This window comes from Sciurus carolinensis, chromosome 5, assembly GCF_902686445.1.
Source record: "Sciurus carolinensis chromosome 5, mSciCar1.2, whole genome shotgun sequence".
NCBI classification, from domain to species: domain Eukaryota; kingdom Metazoa; phylum Chordata; class Mammalia; order Rodentia; family Sciuridae; genus Sciurus; species Sciurus carolinensis.
Genome location: NC_062217.1, coordinates 145,068,858 through 145,088,755, shown reverse-complemented (window position 1 = coordinate 145,088,755; position 19,898 = coordinate 145,068,858). Strand labels below are relative to the sequence as shown.

The 19,898-nt window shown below is 38.7% G+C and overlaps 1 protein-coding gene across 1 annotated transcript in view; it reads right to left on the bottom strand.

Moving 5' to 3' along the window:
• Positions 1–19,898, bottom strand: part of Cc2d2b (coiled-coil and C2 domain containing 2B) — a 92,091-nt gene that overhangs the window by 2,254 nt on the left and 69,939 nt on the right. The window contains exons 25-33 of the mRNA XM_047554393.1: positions 15,938–16,036; positions 13,377–13,559; positions 13,016–13,213; positions 11,567–11,656; positions 8,817–8,930; positions 6,807–6,941; positions 6,341–6,463; positions 2,423–2,481; positions 654–831 (exon numbers count right to left, since the gene is read on the bottom strand). Coding sequence (XP_047410349.1) covers positions 654–831; positions 2,423–2,481; positions 6,341–6,463; positions 6,807–6,941; positions 8,817–8,930; positions 11,567–11,656; positions 13,016–13,213; positions 13,377–13,559; positions 15,938–16,036 — 1,179 coding nt within the window. The remainder of the gene's footprint in view (positions 1–653; positions 832–2,422; positions 2,482–6,340; positions 6,464–6,806; positions 6,942–8,816; positions 8,931–11,566; positions 11,657–13,015; positions 13,214–13,376; positions 13,560–15,937; positions 16,037–19,898) is intronic.

The following is a 19,898-nucleotide window of genomic DNA, read 5'->3' as shown; positions in this document are numbered from 1 at the left end:
CAGGGAAGGATTCTTACTCTTGGAAATCTGGAGTTTTAAATCCACTGGATCAGTTCATAAGGAAAGGGAAGTAAAAGGATGCCCAGGTGTTGGCGTTCAGGTAGAAGGAAAGGAAGACCCTAACCAATACCAAAAACCCAACCTGTTTGCATATGGATTTGCTGAGTTTGAGATGCCTTCTTTACTATTCAAGATGTCATTGGACTGTTGAATATAAGAAGGGAAGTCAAGAAAAAGTTTCCGGCAGAATGTGTACATTTGGGAGCAATTTGCATATGGGAAATATTGAAGCTTGCCTGGAATCCTCTTGCCCAGAACCAGTAACAGGGAGTCCAGTCTATTACTAGAGATCATTTTTCAGTTTCTCAGTTGCAGTGTGTTTTCCTTCTGGACATCACTTTTCAAATTTTGTAGTTCATACATCATAAAACATGCAACTGGTTCCAAGAGAATGCCACACAATGTGCTTCTATCATAATTGTTCACTACATTTGCAGTTTCTTTGTTTATAAGTAAATGCATTTTAATGCCATAACATCTATCTTGCAGGACCATGACAAAAGGCATTTAAGAGGTAGTGAGGATTGCTATTATTTAGCAATGAACAACCTAGATAACACAAAGGACATTAATACATTAAATCATATACAAACCCAATAAAATTGCATCAGTCTTTCAAATTCATTCTCTTTTTCAGACGAAATAAAGCTTCCTGTGCCAAGTTCCAGCTTAGGAAGGAGTTGTCGCAAAATAGAAGTACACTGTCGATTCCAACGTGTTGGGTGTTTAGGTCTCCATTCCATTATCTTACACTTTAGAGTCCTTTCAATCCTAAGGTAAGAAGGCAAAGATAGTTCTGTGACAAATTACAACTCATTAAGTAAATGTGATGAGAGCTTTGCCACTTGATTATTTAAGTATGAGAATGATACTTTTTGGATTTAAGAGGAAACCGGACCTCTTTAGCTAGAATTGTCTGCCATCATTCACATTGATGAAGTTAGGAAGAAAGAGGATTGGTGCTTGCTGGAGAAGGCAAGAAGCTTCCCCAGGTAGCTAGAAATTCAGTCTCCAGAGCACGACTCTTTTCCAGTTACTTGTGAGTAAGAAGCTGCCCAACATCCCTACTCCGTAAGACCCTCCTTTGACATAGGACATTGTGTTTCTAAGGGTTCAGAAACTCAGATATCTGGTCTGGGATGATGTTAACAGGGATGAGATTATTAGCTCAGTTAATTGAGTAAGCCAAGGAAATGGACTGATGGGCTTGATGATCAGCCTTCCTCTATGAGAATACAGTTTCATAAGGGTGGGGTTTTTAGAACTGTTTTACAACAGTGCCTGGTGAGGAACTGTGCTGGGAAGAGGAGGGAAGGTGGAACAGTATGGCTGATGTGGACCTCCCAGGAAGCTTCTCCTCTGCGCAGGATGACTGTGCGGGATTTAGTCTCTAACCATAGGGTATGGTACGAAAGAAGCTTCTTGGCTGGGTTTATGGAGGATCACAATAGTGGCTATGCATCAGAATCCCCTGCAGGGCTTTATCACAATGTTTCTCTTCTAGATAATAATTCAAGAAGTCTGGTCTGGGCCCTAGAACCTGGATTTAAAATTTTTTAAAAAAATGCAAACTTGTATATGTGGGTGTGCGCCCACATTGAACCTACTATCTCATGTATGCTAGGTAAGCACTCCAACCTCTGAAACCTATATTTTTAAATAGTTCTACAAGCAATTCTGATGAAAACCGGAAGTTGGGAACCACTTCCTTACTGCGTTTCTTCCTTTTTTGTTAAGAATTGGCAAATGAGGAATGAAGATGACAGAGGGTGGAGTAGATTGTGTTCTAGTGAGAAAAGGGAGTGGCTAGATAATTTTCATCATGGTGTTCTGAGTAGTTGGTAGTGGAGTACCTGCCGGCCTGCTGTGTGAGTGAGTCACTGGAGGCAGTCAGACCCAGAAACCTCTGATGCACCTGGAGTAGAAGTGAGGACTGCGGCAAAGTCTGTGACTCTTTGGAGTTGACTGAACATCTCAAGGCACCTGCTGTTTCTATCATTTGACTGGGATGTTTTTACCATACTCTGAATCACTGGTCATTTTTCTATACGTCATTTCAAGAAGCATTAGCTGCTGTGTTGTTATTACCTTAGATTCAACAGGTATCTGTGCTGGGAACTTTCAATCAGTGCCTACAATGTTCTCCCAAGTTAATGTGGACTATCCTTCCAAAGTGTGCCCTGGATGATAAGAGGGGTCACTTCTCAATGTGTCTGACAAGAGACAGATGACTCAGTGGAACTAGTGATTAAAGTCTCCCTTTTTATGCTTCTTCTTTTGCTGAATCTAACAGGTATTTTGAAAGACTGGGTTAGAGGAATGAAAAGTGACTGAACAAGAGATTAGCAGGAGACCACCGTACCTGTTTTTCAGATCTTCTACCATGCTTTTATTAGTATCAGAATAAATTATTTCTTCCGGCTGAAATATGGACGATTGAAAGTTAAAAAAAATTCTAGAGAGGTCATCTTTATATCACAGTTACCCCTGGGATGCTGGGACTGGGGAACCCAAAACCATTTCTTATGACAAAAACACCCAATCCTTTATTTCCTTTGATTCCAATGCTGCTTCAACAGAGCAGGGGAGAGGGCACAGATTTACCAAAAAAAAAAAAAAATTCCATGCGTAAGAGACCTTTCATGAAAGATCATTTATTTAAACACTTGACATGCTATCAATTCTACCAAATAGTCTTTGACAGCTGCACTGATCTCTTACACCTACTGTCACTTTGGCTAAATTACCTAATCTCTCTGTTTATTTTTTTTATACACACTGCATTTTGATTCGTCATACACAAATGGGGTATGACTTTTTGTTTCTATGGTTGTACACCATGTAGATTCACACTATTCATGTAATCATACATGTACATAGGGTAATGATGTCTGTCTCATTCTACCACCTTTCATACCCCCACCCCTCCTCATGTTTTGAGTTTGCTACTTCCTCTTTAGAATAGGGACACTTATAGTGCCCACTATTCTGGGATCTTGTGAAGATTTTTTTGATGTCATGTATCTTTATTTATTTATATTCGGTGCTGAGAATCGAACCCAGTGCCTCACACATACTAGGCAAATGTTCTACCACTGAGCCACAACCCTAGCCCCTTATGAAGATTTTTAAATAGAGTAATATGTGTGAAGCTGGACACATGGAATACTCAGTTAACATCAGACATTGATGCAATTGTTATTATTCCTCTTCTGACAAGGTCTATCGTCATCCTTCTGAGTGCTTGTTTCTTATAATTGGCAGAGCCAATTCTTTGTGCTTGCAGGTGTGTGCATGTGCACTTGATCACACACACACACACACACACACACACACACACACACACGCAATACATTTTAACGGCCCCCCATCTCCAAGTTTTTGCTACAGGACCATACTCCCAATAGCCGGGAGGCCAAGTTTTTCCATGTTTCCTCAGGTTTGCCTCCTAGACAGAATTTTCTAGAAGGAGAGGAGGATTTCTTAAGTGCTTTCTCAACCCAACTCTCCCCTCCCTGTAGGGTTCACAAGAGCGAGAGTTAGGGGCTGGGTCTGAGAGCTTAGGCAGCCACAGGGACAGGAACAGATGTTTCCCTTCATGAGTGGAATGAGGGTTCTACAAAAAAGGGGCAATACTGGATAGGCCTCTAGGTTCCCCAAGCATGGCCACACCAGCAATCCTAGAGTTGGGAACTTTTTAGAAATAGTTTCTTGGCCCTCCCCTCAGACCCAATGAATCAGAAACTCTGGAGTGAGGCCTAGTGATCTGTGTTTTAATGAGCCCCCCCCAGGTGGTTCTGACACTTGCCATGGTTGGAGAGCCACTAGATTACAGTATCAGGCCCAGGGAGTTTCCTCAAGAGAGGACATGGCAAGATAGAGGAGACACTGGGATAGGATGAACTCCATCGTCTTTGCAGGGCCAGCCTCTGTTCCACACAGACCAGGAGACTGCATTTCCTGATTGCTCTCACCCCGCTGCCTACCTCCCATCTTCCACTAAGCAACTGCTTTGGATGAGCTTGGCCCATCCAGGCCCCAAACTGAGGCCTGGGTAGGTTGACTTGGTAAGTTTATAGGATGTCTGTATGTTTTTTTTTTTTTTTTTTTTCTTTCCAGGAACTCATGTCCCTCAAAACCTCAAGAGGGTTTCCCTGTCAATCCCAGTTCTGAACGTCTACCTGCTCATCATGGATACTCAAATTTGTGTTCTGAATTGTGTGTAACAGTGTTCACTCTAGACAGTGGTTTATTCTGGGGCAAAAGTGGCAAGGTGAAAGAACAGGGACCATTAACCCAGAGAAAAGAAATCAATGGAGATGCAAGTCCAACACAACTATAGGTTTTCTATTTGTAAATTCAACTTTGCAGAAGGTTTAGATTCTACTCTCAGTCAGAAAAGCTTTTTAAAAAGTTTAAACAAGTTTAATCATGGCAGCCCTTGCCGTAGTGACGTTGGCTTTGACCGCCCTGGGGATGAAGACCAGAGTGCTGACCAGGACTCTGCTCAGCCCTGGCAGTGGCCAAGCAGGGCAGTCAGCTCCACAGGTCTGCTGCTGCCCTCTCTGCTGGGACCCTAACTTTCCTGCTGATCCCTAACTTTCATGTAGGCAAGATCCCGCCAATTCTTCCTTACTTAGCAGGTCACAGCTTTTCCCTGGAGCCCCTGGGGCTCCACTCCCTCAAGGACCTCTTGCGTGCTCCCAAAGATCACCCACTTTTTTTAATGGCATTGATCACTCCCTGCTGCTTTGTTGTCTCCTTCTATTTCCTCCTCCAAAACATACATACCAAGACCCCGAAGATGTGTCTTTTTCTGGTACCTGTGCCTAGCAAAACACCAACTCACGGCAGGAAATCAGTAAATGTCACCTGAATGAGTAAGAGGACGTATTGTGTATTGAACAAACAAGAACCTCATCTCTAAACAGATCATTCTCCTTCCAGGAGGCAGCGAGGCCCCAGCCACAGCCGTGGGATGGGAAGGTCAGGCATGAGCTGTGAAGGCTGTACAGGGGACTGTTCGGGAGAAGACGGGAGCACATTTCCCCTTCTCCAAGATGATGTTTCAAACAGGAAACATAAAAATACATATATATGCTTGATCTGCATGGAGAATGTTTGGGAGGAGGCACAAGAAACAACTGGACAGCAGTTTTTCTTAGAGGGTGGGAGAAAAACGGATGTGAGAGAAGCTCTTTCCTTTATAAACTCTGGTATTCTTCAAGTTCCCTGCCCCCATAACCACCCTTGTTCTTTTTGATATTGTGGATTGCCTTTTATTTATAAGCATCGAGAATAATGTAACGGACATTCACCAAATATACTACTCAGCTACATCTAGTCTTTGCATTCATTCTTCCATATTTGTTCTAGGTTTTTTTTTTTTAAATCTAGTACTTGAAATACTGCTCCCTGATCTCATTCATTTATTTCTCTCCCCAAAGGTAACCACTAACCTGAATTTATCAGAAGGTGAACTGTCTTTTGCCCATTTTGCTATTCTTCTTTTTGTCTATTTCCTCCTGTTTTTTCTCTTTCAGCCCCTAGTTTGTGGACTTTGCAGTTGCCTGTGCCCTACCATACCATGGCCCTCAATCTAGAAACATATGTGGACATGATACTGTGATACTGAATACGGGATAGATTCGCTGGCCAAGCCATCTAGGGATTGCATCAGCTCCTGGCCTCCTGCCTCCTCCCAGGCAGCACATTCTCAAGGTTTCCCCCATCTTCTTCTAAAAGAAGGGCATTAGGGGAGCCCCATCATAATTCTTGGCTTCAAAAAGTGGTGCTTAAAATCTGGGCTTCATGATTTTCCTGAGACACTTTCAGATCCTTGTTGACATTGCTGTTTCAGCCTTACTGCTAGTGTTTCTGTCCTGTTTCCATTGCATGAGATAACTACGGTGAGCCCAGAAAGACATTTTTGTTTGTTGATTTTACACTTGATGATGACCACAAATGTGGAATAGTAGGACTAAATCAATGTCAGAACTTACTAACCTATTTTGAACATTATATGCTGTATTTATGATGAAATTTTTAAAACTTATAAAGTTAAAATTTACATTAGACAATACTTTCCTTAATTTATTTTTTTGCTGAAGATAGAAGAAAGAGTCAAAGTAACTCAAACACAGGCTGGATGGCAAAGAAAACTAATTTTTGATGAACAGTGCCAAATAATTCAATAAGCAATCATTATAAAATATAACAAGATCTGTCACTAGAAGAAATGGTGACTCTCATACAGACACACCTAGAAAACATGACTTACCTGTATGCTTTGTATTTTCATCCCCTGAAAACTGTTTGGAAACAACTGCTTCCAGAAGCTTTCCTTTGAATAATCAAAATGCACAGCCATTGGTGTGTTATTTTGTTGAATATTAAACCAGACCTATTCAAACATTAAAATAAAGTCAGTATAAACCCATCATAATACAAGACCCATAGTGATTAAGATGGAAATTTTATAGTCTTACTATTCAAAGAAGTGGCAGAAGCCAAACGAGAGTCTGAGGCAGAAGACAGACCCCAGGGCTTTGTGATCATTGGTTCTCCTCAAAGGCTCTACAGAATCGCCTGGGGGAGGTTTATGGATAAAGGATTGTCCAACCCCTGTACCCCAGGGATTCTGATTGAGCACCCATGTCTTCAAACTTCTCCAGCTGATCCTTACATATTGCCAGGATGATTCTTGAGGAGACAACTCAAAATAAGATCTATCCCTATATACTTACATTACTATCATTGAATAAGCAGTCTACACTTTGTAAGGGGCAAAATGGATCAAACTGCTTGTGACATTGCCCAGTTGATGGATTCCAAAGCCAATATTCATCAGGCTCTTGAGTTAATACATAAGCCACGTGTCCCTGTATAAGGAAAAAGATTTAAAATCTTTTTTTTCCCACAGTGGTGGGAATCAAATCCAAGGTTTTGCATATGCTAGGCAAGCACTCTACTACTGAGCTACATCACCATCCTTTTGAAGTCCTTTTTGATGGATTCAACTACCTTCTGTAGGTGGGAATTGTAATTTAATAATTCTAATTTTTAAAGACCCTTTTTGAAAGAATTTTTACATGTTTTTTGTAAAAAACAAAAAACAAAAAACAAAACAAAACAAAAAAAAAACAAAAACCTCAAAGCTCCATAGATACTTAGGCCCAGGTTAGCATGAGAATTCAAATGAAAAAATTTGTGAGCTAGTGCTGCCATGTGTGGTCCTGCAAGCGCACCCGGACTGCAATGAAATGTCACTCTAACAGTCAGTATATTATCCTGAATTTCCAACAGATGGCAGGAGCCCTTTTGTCTATTTCACACACGGTGCTCTATGAACCAGTTCCACTTTAGTTAGAATGTATTTGAGACTGTTCACCCTCAGTTAGGGAATGGAAGCTGCTTTGAGGTTCTGGCAGAACAATTAAAGAAGTCAAAAAGTCACTAAATTAAATTTGAGAACAACATTTGGATTCAGAGGCTAAAGAGAAAGTATAGAGGAAACTGGAATGAAGAATAAAAAGCCATATTGTTATTATTTTGCAATGTAAGACTTTCTTAGTAAAAGAATAAATATGTCAGATAATTAATAATAATAATAGTATTTAAAATATTTTATGTATTTTTGTGTTTTGGGCACTATGGTAAGAATCTGCACTAACTTTCTCACTTTAATTCACTTCCAATTCTGTGAGGTAGGGATGTTTATTAACGCTCACCTTCCAGATGAAGAATTCTGACTTGGGGGTAATAGAAAGTGGCATTTTCCAATTCTGTTAGTAGGTAACTGAGATGACATTGTACAAATAATGAGTGGCACTGCTAGGTTTTAAACCCCTGTGTGATTGTGCCCTAAACCCATATTATTAACATTATACTGTGTAGCTTTGGCCTGTTTAACTCCAAAGTCCTCACTGTTCATCCCTGTGTTCAGCTTCTTTCTAGTAAAGAGGAAGCTGCCCCTTGACCACATAGCTCAGGTGAAACCCAGGGCTGCCTCCCACCTCATTGGTTCACAGTTACAAATGCAAATTTTTGTAGAAATATTGTTGGCTGTTTACTGCCACCTAGTGGCCCTTAAAATTACAGCAGGGGATGATAGGGAAATTAACCTCAGGCTATTAGTTAATAAACACTTGATACAGAAATAATGAACTATGCCAAGGGAATATAAGGAGTTAAGTGACCATGAAAAAACCCATAAGTCCAGAGGGGAAAGTTTACACTTAGCAAGATATTCATTGTAGGGCTAGTCCAAAAAAGGACTGCTTCCTGGAGGTCTGAATTCAGAAGTATATACTAGTTGTAAAAATTTCAGATAGGCAAACATGAATTTCTGGCCCATTGATATAGATGAAAGTCTGAAAAATGGGTCATGAGTGAAAGTATTTGTTAAATATCTTATAATATTAGAACACAGAATAAGAATGTTGGCGATGATGGATTGATAACAGCCACCACAACTACACTAAAACTAATGCTACCTAACCCCACCACCACCACAATTTATTGCATATTTGCCATGAACAGGTGCTATTCTCGGTACCTTATATGTACTAGGTAATTTAATATTCCTGGAATACTCAAGAAGTAGCACTATTTTTATAAACCAACATTGTCCTCTTAATTATTTGCCCATGAAATTTCCTAATTAGCTTGCAAAAAGATGGAAACTTGGGGTTGAAGTATTCTAAACCTGCAGCTGAAATCTGACTTAGTTTTGCTCACACTATTTCAGCACTTACTTCTAATAATGAGGTTCCCAGGAGGACCAGTGCCTTCTTTCCAAAATACAGAAAGAAATTACAGAGAAGGATGGCATGCTCTTCCTTATTTCCAAGAGCCAAACTGATGCAGCGCTAAGGCAAAAACAAGAGCAACAAGAACAGTAACAACAAAGGAAGAAGAAAAGAGAAAGGAAGGAAGGAAAAAAGGCAGGAAAGTTGAGTAATACATGCATCCAACAAATGTAGGTAGGGCCTTCTACTCCCTCTAGTTTCAAACACTATCATTTTTTTTAACCAGGTTGCTAAGATGACAGCAAAGCAGAAAACTCTGGCTTTGTTGGGCATTAGAAGAAAACACTGACTTAGAACATTGGGGTCACCTTTACATGGGACTTAATTGTAGAAATTGTATATAGTGGCTAGATAAATTATATCCAAAATAGGATGTTTTTGTTTAGGACAAATATAAAAACTACTCCGGACAAGCAGGGACATCTGGATCAGTATTGTGAGGAACCTTATCAGACAGGGAATGGCATAGTGTTTAGGGGTCAGGTAATCTTTTGGACAATGGAACTACAGTCTGTCCTGTACCTAAAGGGAAGAAAAGATCTGAGTTGGAAGTATGATTCAAAGAGCTGAGAAGCTGAGCAGGGTGTAAGATCAAATACAGGGTGCCTACCAAGGTGAGGTAGCAGCAGAGGTGGCAGACTGGTGATTTATAATCTAGTTTTTATCTACAGGTATGTTTTGCTTGTTCCCAACAATGTTTTTTAATGGAAAATTTCTATAAAACTCCAGGTTTCTGGTTTCTGTTAAAAGAATTCCAAAGATCTACCAAATATGCGTGTCCAAATGTTTAAATGCAAAATGTTATATATATATACACATATATATATATACATATATATATATGTATATATATATGTATATATATATACATGAAAAAAGTGTGTGTGTATGTGTGTGTGTGTGTGTGTGTGTGTGTGTGTGTTTCAGTGTTGGGGTCAATTCCAGAGCCTCACACCTGCTAGGCAAGCACTCTTCCACTGAGCACTGAGTTATACTGCAGCCTAAAGCAGCTTCACTTTAAAATAAATGAGTCACTTCATCTCCAGTTCATTTCAGGCCCTGAGAATGCCAGGGAGATGTGGGCACGGGGTGAGGGAGCCAATGAGCTCTTGGCATCAGCTATTTACCAATCGGTATGGAGCGTTTTGATGTTTTAACAACTGACAGGGCCATATCACTATACACTGGCTGAATGTGATGATGTGGGATGGAGGGAAGATGGTAAGGAGGCCCTTCTGAAAGAATAATGTGAACAGAAGAGCTAAAAGCAGACTATGGATAGGCTTCAAGGAAGACCCCCTGACTGAATTTCATGACAAGAAGAGGGAGAGGATAAGAATATGTAACTATTTTCTTTCTGAGTCCCAGATGTTTTACATGCTACTCATTTAGTTCTTTCAAAACTCTTTTATGATACAGATGAGGAAACTGAGGTCCAATGAGGTTGGATAATTTTTCTCAGGTCATGCAACTTTTAAGTCATTAAATTATGATTTGAACCCAGGTTTGTTTGACTCTCAAAACTGGATGTTAAGTGGGAAACAATAATTTTTGTCTTGAAAAATATAATCATATACTCTGGGACATCCTGTTTCCTGGTGAATTCATCCGTGGGAAAACATTAATCAGGAGGAATCCCAAGCCTGTAGCAATCTCCTATTTATCTGCATCATTTGGGTTGGGGAACTCGGATACTAGTATTTGTCGGAATGGTTATTTTTAGCTTAGCCTCTTTTGGTGTCCTGCAGGATTATAATATCCTTGAACACATTCAGAATAAAGAGTCTCAGAAGAGTCTAGACTGAATAGCACCTTTCTAAATTCCACCAGGTTTGAATCACTGGAGCTTGATCCCTAACCATGTGCATATGTCTCCCTTGTTCTCACTTAGCAAAAGGCAGGGAAGCTGACCTATTAAAGTTAGTTCTAGTGCTCCTAAACCCATTTTAGCTCAAACTCAGCCCCTAAATCATTCTAGATTAAGTGCCAGATTAAGTGCTTCTAAACTTAAAGCATCATCCAAGGGGTGAGCAGAAGAAAAAATAAGAACTAGGTTTCCTTCTGTCTTCAAGGAGGTATAATTGGGAGATATGAATACAGGGTGTGGGATATAGGATCAATACATGAGCAATTAAAAGTAATCTATGGTATTATGGAAGAACTGCTAAAATTAGGGTTGCCAGATTTAGAAAAAGAAAATAGAATGTCCAGTTAAATTTCAATCTCACACAGACAAGTAGCTTTTTAGTATGAGTATGTCCCAAATATTGCACAGGGCCTATATGTGTTTGGCAATTAGTCTGAAAAGAATTTTAATCCAATTACTAAGGAAGAGCAGTACTAGATGAGCTCTTCATTCCAAACAGGGGAAGTGGGGAAAGCTTTGGGAAAGTAGTGATGTTTGCTATATATCTCAGCCTGATCAAATCCATAGTGACAAGCTATACTGCTCTCTCAAGAATGTCATAATTTTGCACTTCTGAAACTTTCATTGAATCAAAATATTCCCAGGCTACCACTCTGTTAAAAAGATTTCTGACTTTCATGAATTACTTCCATGGGTTACTACAGAGCTGAGCTGAAATTGATATATATAAAATTATTAAATACTTTTAAATTTCATAAGCAAGTTACTGTATACATAATATATTTTTTAAAAAAGTAATACATTTTAATTGCAAAATATAATCTGTTACCTCTGATGTTATCCAAATATCACAACCACCATTTTCATCCAGTATATCAGGCATAAAAGGAATCAAAGATACAAATCGAGCAATGAGGTCCTAGAATGACATTAACATTTACTGAGTGTGTACTCTATGTCCATCACTGAGCACAGTGCTTTGCAAACTTTATCCCCCTTAGTACATATCTCATTTAGAATATTCTACAAGCCTATAGACACTATTATTCTAGTTTTATCAAAGAAGAACCAAACTTTAAAGTGATAAGATACAACTAATACAAAATGTGAACCCTGTGGGGTTTGAGCAGAGATGGCCTACTCCAGAATGCACATGTTAATGATTACATTTTATTATCATAAATTATTAAAAATTTTAAACATAACAATATACATCAACATTAAATATGTATTATAAAGTACAAATGTTAAAATTTTAAAAAGATATTGAACAATAGCAAATATTTGATTTGCTTTTAGGTTCAAAGACTGAATTTGCCTGGTGCGGTGGTATACACCTATAATCCCAGGGGCTCAGGAGGCTGAGGCAGGAGGATGGGAAAGTCAACTTCAGCAACTTAGCGAGGCGCTAAGCAACTCAGTGAGACCCTGTCTCTAAATAAAATACAAAATAGAGGAGAGATGTGACTCAGTGGTTGAGTGCCCCTGAGTTCAATCCCCAGTACCTCACCTCCCAAAAAATGTGAATTCATTTTCTCAATGTAAGCTTGTTCTAACCTATAACAATATGCATCAACATTAAACATGTACTATAAAGTACAAATGTTAAAATTCTTTAAATGTTTGCTTTTAGGTTCAAAGACTGAATTTGTTTTCTCAGTGTAAGCTTGTTATAAGTTGCTGCTACAGGAGATAGTGATGTAGTCTGCTTTCTCAAATAGCAAAAATTCTACTGTCGATTCTCCCCCTTAGGATGCTAGAGGCAAGGATGCAGACTAAGATAAGAAAAGAGAAAGGATTAAATCCCTTTGCATTAAACATATAATGTTAACACAGAAAGTTCATTAACATTTTCATTAATGTACAATAGCTGCACTCTTATGACGATTATGACATTCTACACTGGTGGCTTCATGTAATTAATACATATGGCTCACAGTCCTTGACAAGCAAAGGAGTTAAGATTTATTTATTTTAAAGATAAAGAAAGCCTTTGACATAAATCTGAGAACTCTATTATCTCCTGTGATACTGGGTATCAGGACCCCACCTGGCAGGAAGAAACAGAAAAACAGAGGGTAGCAAAAAGCAACATCAATCAGGACTTAGGATTTTAGCTTAAAAACTGAAACCAAGGGAACTTTATAACTCACAAATACTATAACTATTCAGAGGAAGGACAATTGACTAGATTGAACCCAAATAAACAAAAGTCATGTGATTCTTCATAGATGCCATTTGATCACAATAAAGTTGTGTTCAAATAATTTTTACTTACAAGTGTTGCATTAGAATCATGAAGAAATGAATCCAGGAGTTGTCGAGGTGGATTTAATGCCTTGATATATCTTGTTACTAATATCTGTGTCCCTTCATCATTAAAGACAGTAGTTATGATTCTTCGGTTGGGAAACATTATTTTACAATTTTTTTTAAAAACCTGCGCTCTCTGCAAAACATCTATTTGGTCTGTAAACTAGAATCAATTGAAAGTATTTCAGCATTGTACCATATTATTCCCGCAGGAAAATAACAAGAGTTAATGTTTATTTTTGTCAGTTTTGAAATTATTATTGATTTTTGAGATAATTTACCCTTCTTTGATGATGTATTTAAAAGAAATTCAGTGTAAAACCTACCTTATCTAGTTTTGAATTAAAGGCAATGTATGATATTTGAGGTTCAATAGTAGCAAAAATATTTAAGAAGGGACATTCTTTAAAATTCTGTCCATTGTCATCTTCTTTAGGAGATATATAAGTCTTACTCCAAGTGTACCCAAGCAAAACTGGTGGAATATTTACTTGAAATGTTCCACTAATCTGAAAGAACATGACAATATAATGATTATACATGATGAAAATCAACATCAGTCAAATATCTTATAGCCCAATCCCATCTGCTCCACAGGAGGGAACAGGCTTGGACAGTTACTTGATTGAGAATGAGATCAGGTTCTCTGGAATGATCTTCAGGCACTTTTGACAACTTGGGTCCTGCCCAAAATGTACTATGTAGAGAGAGCAGAAGTAAGAAAGAGATGAATCAAGGAAGCAAGTTAATATACCACAGTAACAAAAGTACTTGGAAAATCTATTAGGCTCACGAAAGATGCTAAAAGATCATGTGATATTTTGATTTGGACCCAGAAGGAGGAAAAAATGTTACAGCAGGAAAGATAATCTGAGGTCCACATGCCAAGGGAACCTGTGTGTGTGTGTGTGTGTGTGTGTATGCACACATGTGAGTGTGAGAGGGGGTAAATTATAACTAATGATAGCTAATAGTTACTGAGCATAGTAAATGTGCACAGCATTGTGCCAAGTGCTTGATATAGACAGTATCACTCACTCCTGGGTATCAGGACCCCTTCTGGCAAGAAGAAACAGAAAAACAGAGGGTAGCAAAAAGCATCATCAATCAGGACTTATGATTTTAGCTTAAAAACTGAAACCAAGGGAAATTTATAACTCACAAATACTGTAACTATTCAGAGGAAGGACAATATAATGATTATACATGATGAAAATCAACATCAGTCAAATATATTATAGCCCAACCCCATCTGCTCCACAGAATAGACACTGCCCTTATCTTCATTTTGTAGGTAAGGAAACTGAGGTTCAGAGAGTTGAAGTAATTGGTATGAGATCACAGAACAAATGAGTAGTGGAGCCAGGACAGCAATCCAGGTTGTCCATCTTTGAAGCCACATTCTTACCTACCTCTCTAAAGTCCAGTCTGCTTCAGAGAGTGGCCTGCAGAGACTGAGGAGTGTAGGAAGTCTATACCTTCAACACCTTAGATCCCTCTCACTATTTACAGCATGGTCCATCGTGACTTTGCATGACTACACGTCATGCAGGCACTTCTGTTCTCCTACCTAGTATCCATTCTCTTTTCCTTTCTTATCAACATTTTTAGTTGGTAATGTGACAGCCAGGTAGTGGCCATGTCACAGGTCTGTTGGGGTTTTCTGAGGAACTGTTTTTCCAGTTAGGCATTACCTGATTTTGCTTCTCCCTGTCTCCTGCTGCAACATAGATACAAGGCTAGAGCTGCAGTGAACATTTTGCAATTAATAGGCTGAAAGCCACATAATAAGAATAGAGGGAAAGAAAAACAAGTTGCTTAGATTCTTTTTTTATTTTGCAGTGCTGGGGATTGAACCCAGGACCTTGATGCTTGCAAGGCAAGCACTCTACCAACTGAGTTATATCCCCAGCCCTTGCTTAGATTCTTGATGATATCTTTGAACTGCTGCACTGGCAGTTAAGTGCAGCAGGTAGACCCCTTACCTACCATCAGTTAAGTTTTCTGTTATGTGTGGCCGAATGTAGTACTAACTAATACATACCTGATTCCTTCTCACTCCAATGCCTTCACTCGTTTGAGAAATTCATCTTCAAGGACTTGATTCAAAAGTCATTTCCTCCATGAAGGCTTCCCTGACCTCTCATTCTTCTCCTCTTAGGCACCACAAAACTCTTCAAGCCCTGACCCCAGGAAGAGTAAAGCACTCCTCCTGTATGCTTTCACAGTACACATCTCACACCTCTACTGAAGCTCGACAGCATATCACTTTGTACCAGCATGTTAGTTTTCTTCTGTAGACAGTGAATTCATGGAGATAGAAACACCACTTCTGAATCTTTAGATCTTCAGTGTCTAGCATAGACTTGGAGATATCAAGTGTCTGGTGGAGGAGCCCTTAATAAGAGTGACAGAGCCCAGAATGGAAACTAGGCCAGTGAATTTATGCTTTACTGGCAATCTCCTGCCAGGTAACCCAAGAGCAGAGCTCTCCAACTCATCAGTTTCACCATTATTTAAAAACAGTGCTCAAAAGCTAACATTCTTGGGATTCATGATATAAAGCAAGACCATTAATCAGAATGTTTCATAAACCTAGTCTTATGAAACTCACATATGCAAATATGAATGTTGCTTTAAGACCTGAGGCTAGTTATTCTTTCTCAGTAAACACTCTAAAGAGATAAGAAATAAATGTATGGGTGTACCCTGTTCTAGAGACAGTCAAAATCCTCAAACCCTCTGAAACCTCCAAGCACTCTCCTACAGGATCATTTCAACTAACTTTCCAACCAGTAGACCACAGAGCCCGATTCAAAGGCAGCCGAAAGCATTTCTAATCACCAAAAGTAAAAACAGAATAATTAGCAAAGAACCATTTTCTTACCTCAGATTGTTGCAGAAGAGCAGAGAAAGGGAAGACAATGGAACCAAGCCAATTCTTTCTTATGTATGAGTGACAAGCACAGTTCTTGAGACAGTGATCCTATTTAAAAAAAATTAAAATTAAATTTACCATAATTTTCTATTATTTAGTGTCACATGATTTGCAGTTTCAAAAATTCACAGGTAATTAAAATAATTATTCTCTTTTTTAAAGAAACCAAAAGCTGAGTAGAAACAATAGTTTTCTTGCTTTTCAATTTCTCAAAAGATAATTGACTATTTAAAGCAAAAGTATCACCTGTTGTGTAGTTTATGACATGTATAAATAAAATATATGACAATATTAACACAAAGAATAGGAAATGTTGTAAGTATATGTGGACTGGTACTATGTTTTAGAAAGGTAACCTGTGGTAAGTTAAAGAATGTACTGTAACCCCTACAGCAATACTTAAGAAAACAAAGAAGCATAGCCAATAAGCCAGTGGTAGAAATAAAATGGAATTATAAAAGTACTGTATCAATCCAGAGGAAGGTAAAAATGGAAAAAAGAAAAAAAGAATAGGTGGAATAAGCAGAAAAACAATAGGAAAATGGAACAAAGGTCAATAATTATACAAGTGTAAATAGACTGTTTTAGTCAGACTTTAATTGCTGTGACCAAAATATCTGACAAGAACAATTGAGAGGAGGAAATGTTTATTTTGCCTCATGGTTTCAGAGGTTCAGTCCATTCTCAGTCAGCTCCATAGCTCTGAACCTGAGGTAAGGCAGAACATCATGGTGGAAGGGCATGGAGGAGGAAACCAGTTCAGGACATAGCAATCCAGAAGCAGAGAAAGAGAGCTCTGTTCACCAGGAATAAAATATAAACTCCAAAGCACGCCCCCAATGACCTATTTTCTTCAAGCACACCTGACTCACCAACAGTTACAACCTAGTTAATCCATAAGAGTGGATTAAACCACTGATTAGGTTATACCTATCATAAAGTAATTTCTGAAAATTCTTGCATTGTCTCACATGAGCTTTTGGGGGACACCATATATAAACCCTAACTTTCTGCCTCTGGTACCCAAAAGCTCATGCCTATCTCACAAAATACATTTAGTCCAATTCCAAGACTTCCCATAGTCTTAATGGTTCCAGAATTACCTAAAAGTTCCAAGTTCAAAATCTCATCTGAGACTCAAGGCAAATTCATAAATTTTTTAAAAACCCTATAAAGACTGAAAGCAAACCACATATATCCAATATATAATGGCATAGGGTAAACATTTCCATTTCACAAGGAAGAAACAGGGACACAAAAATTAGTTATGGGATCAAAGCAAGACCAAAATTCAGTTGGGCAAACAAGTTTTGTAGCTCTATGTCCAGCTCTATGGGGCACATGGCACTGTGATGTTTTCTCCACAGGGCTTATGTAGTTTTGCCCCTATAACCTTGCTGGTTGCAGCTCACATGGTCTCTCACATGGTCTCTGCTAGATTCCTGCAGCTTTCCTCAGTATACATCCCACATTACTGGCATCTTGGGGGATGCCAATGAAGCTCTGGCTTCCTTCTCACTTCTTCATGCATTGCCCTTTCTGGGGAAGACCATAGTAGGACTCTGACCCTGCTACACTTCGCTTGGACTGCCAGGCCTCCCTTTGAAAACTTGGTGAAAGTCTTCATGACCCCCTAACTCCAGCATCCTGAAATCCTGCAGATTCAGCACCAAGTGGTTGATGGCACAGTACTTCCACCATATTGAGGAGTAGTCAAGCTTTCTGGAACCCTGGCTGCAGCAGTCCCTGAGTGCCTGTGGCTGAGCACAGTCAAACAACTTCCAGGGTCTCCCTGTGCAAATTGAGTGTCCCAGTTGTCTCTTCTCAAAGGAATTTTTATCATTATGCCCTTGATCCTCAGACAGGTGTGGTCTGGTCAATTTCTGAGATGCCCTCAAACCATCTTTCCTTTTGTTTCTGCACTTAGCAGTGTCTCTTTAGGGGCTGTAATCTCTGTAACAACCACACCTTCCTTAGCCCCAGTTTTACTTGTACTTTTCTGACCAAACTGCAAATTTTTCAAATCTTTCTGCTTTGTTTTCTGCTTCTGATTGTCACAGTGAACTTGACTAAAAACCATCAGCAATATCGATGCTACCACCTGAATGCTGTGCTGTCTTGAAATTTCCTCCACCAGATTAATTAGTTCATCAGCCTCACAGAAAGTCTCAGGACACGGACAAAATGTAGAGAACTTCTTTGCTGGGTGATGTCTAGTCCAATTTCCAATACAGTCCTCCTTCCCTCTTGAATCTCATGAGCCCACTCTTTACTGTTCACCATCTTATTGGCATTCTAGTCTTCTGAGCTCCCACCAGAATCATCCATTAAATTCCACTTACAACATTCTAAAATCTTTCCAGTTTGACTCTCAAAACTTTTAAATATTCTTCCCACAAACCAGCTCCCAAAGCTTCTGAACTACATGCTCAGGTTAGTCACAGTAATAGTTCTACTTCTTAGTACCAATTTGTTTTAGTCAGCTTTTTTAGCTATGACCAAAATATCTGACAAGAATAATTTAGAGGAGGAAAAGTTATTTTGGCTCATGATTTCATAGGTTTAATCCATGGTTATCCAACTCCCTATCTGTGGGCCTGAGGTGAATGCAGAACACCATGTTGGAAAGGCATTTGGTAGAGGAAAGTGGCTCAGGACATGGCAACCAGGAAGCAGAGAGAGGGAGAGAGACAGAGGGCGCTCCACTCGCCAGGGACAAAATATAAACCCCAAAGTCACACCCTCAATGACCTACCTCCTCCACCTACACCCTATCTGCCTATATTTACTGCCCAGTTAGTCAAATAATTGGACTAATCCATGGATTAAGCTACATCTGTCATAATCTAATCATTTCACCTCTGAAAATTCTTTCATTGTGTCACACACAAGTTTCTGGGGACACCTCATATCTAAACCATAACATGGACATACATTAAAAGGCAGAGATTTTCAGAATGGATAAAAAAGCAGGACTCAATGATATGCTATTTATAGTAAATCCATTTTAAATAGAAAGATACAGGTTAAAAGAAAGAAAAAGATGGTCATATGAACACTAATGAAAATAAAGTCAAAGTGACTCTATTTATAACCTATCAATCAGATTTTTTTTTTCAGTCCTAGGGATCAAACCCCAGGCCTCATACAGGTTAAATACATGTTCTATCACTGAGGTACAGCCACAGTCTCATAAAGCAGATTTTAAAGCAAGAAATGTAACCAGGATAATTCCAAAGGAATCAATTCATCATGAAGAAATACCTTCCTACCTAAATATATATGGACTTAACAACAGAATTACAAAAATAGAGCTGAAAAATATGACACCAAAAGCAAGTGACTTCATCAAAATTAAAAGTCTTGTCCCTCAAAAGACACTATCAAGAAAATGAAAATACAAGCTATGTACTGGGAGAAAACATTTGCAATCATGAGTGATGAATGACATATGCAAAATATACAGAGAACAAGCAAAATTCAATAATAAAAAACAAGTAGCTCAATTAAAAACAAAGGACTTGAATGAAACGCTTTACCAAAAAAAGATATATAGATGGCAAATAAATACCTGGAAAAGTGCTCAACATCATTAGTCCCTGGTAAATACAAATTAAAACCACAATGAGAAACCATCACATACCTATTAGAATGGCTACAATTAAAAAAGTCTGACGAAGTATTTGTAAAGAAATGGAAGAATTGTCTCATATGTTACTGGTGTAACAAAAAAAATGGTCAGAGCTTCTTACCTTAACATCCAGCCATTTCATTTCTAGGTATCTACTAGGAGAAATGAAAGCATTTGTCTATACAAAGACTTGTATGCAAATGTTCATAGCAACTTTATTTTAATAATTAAAAAAAAGAAAATTGGGTTGGGGGTATAGTTCAGTGGTAGAGCACCTGT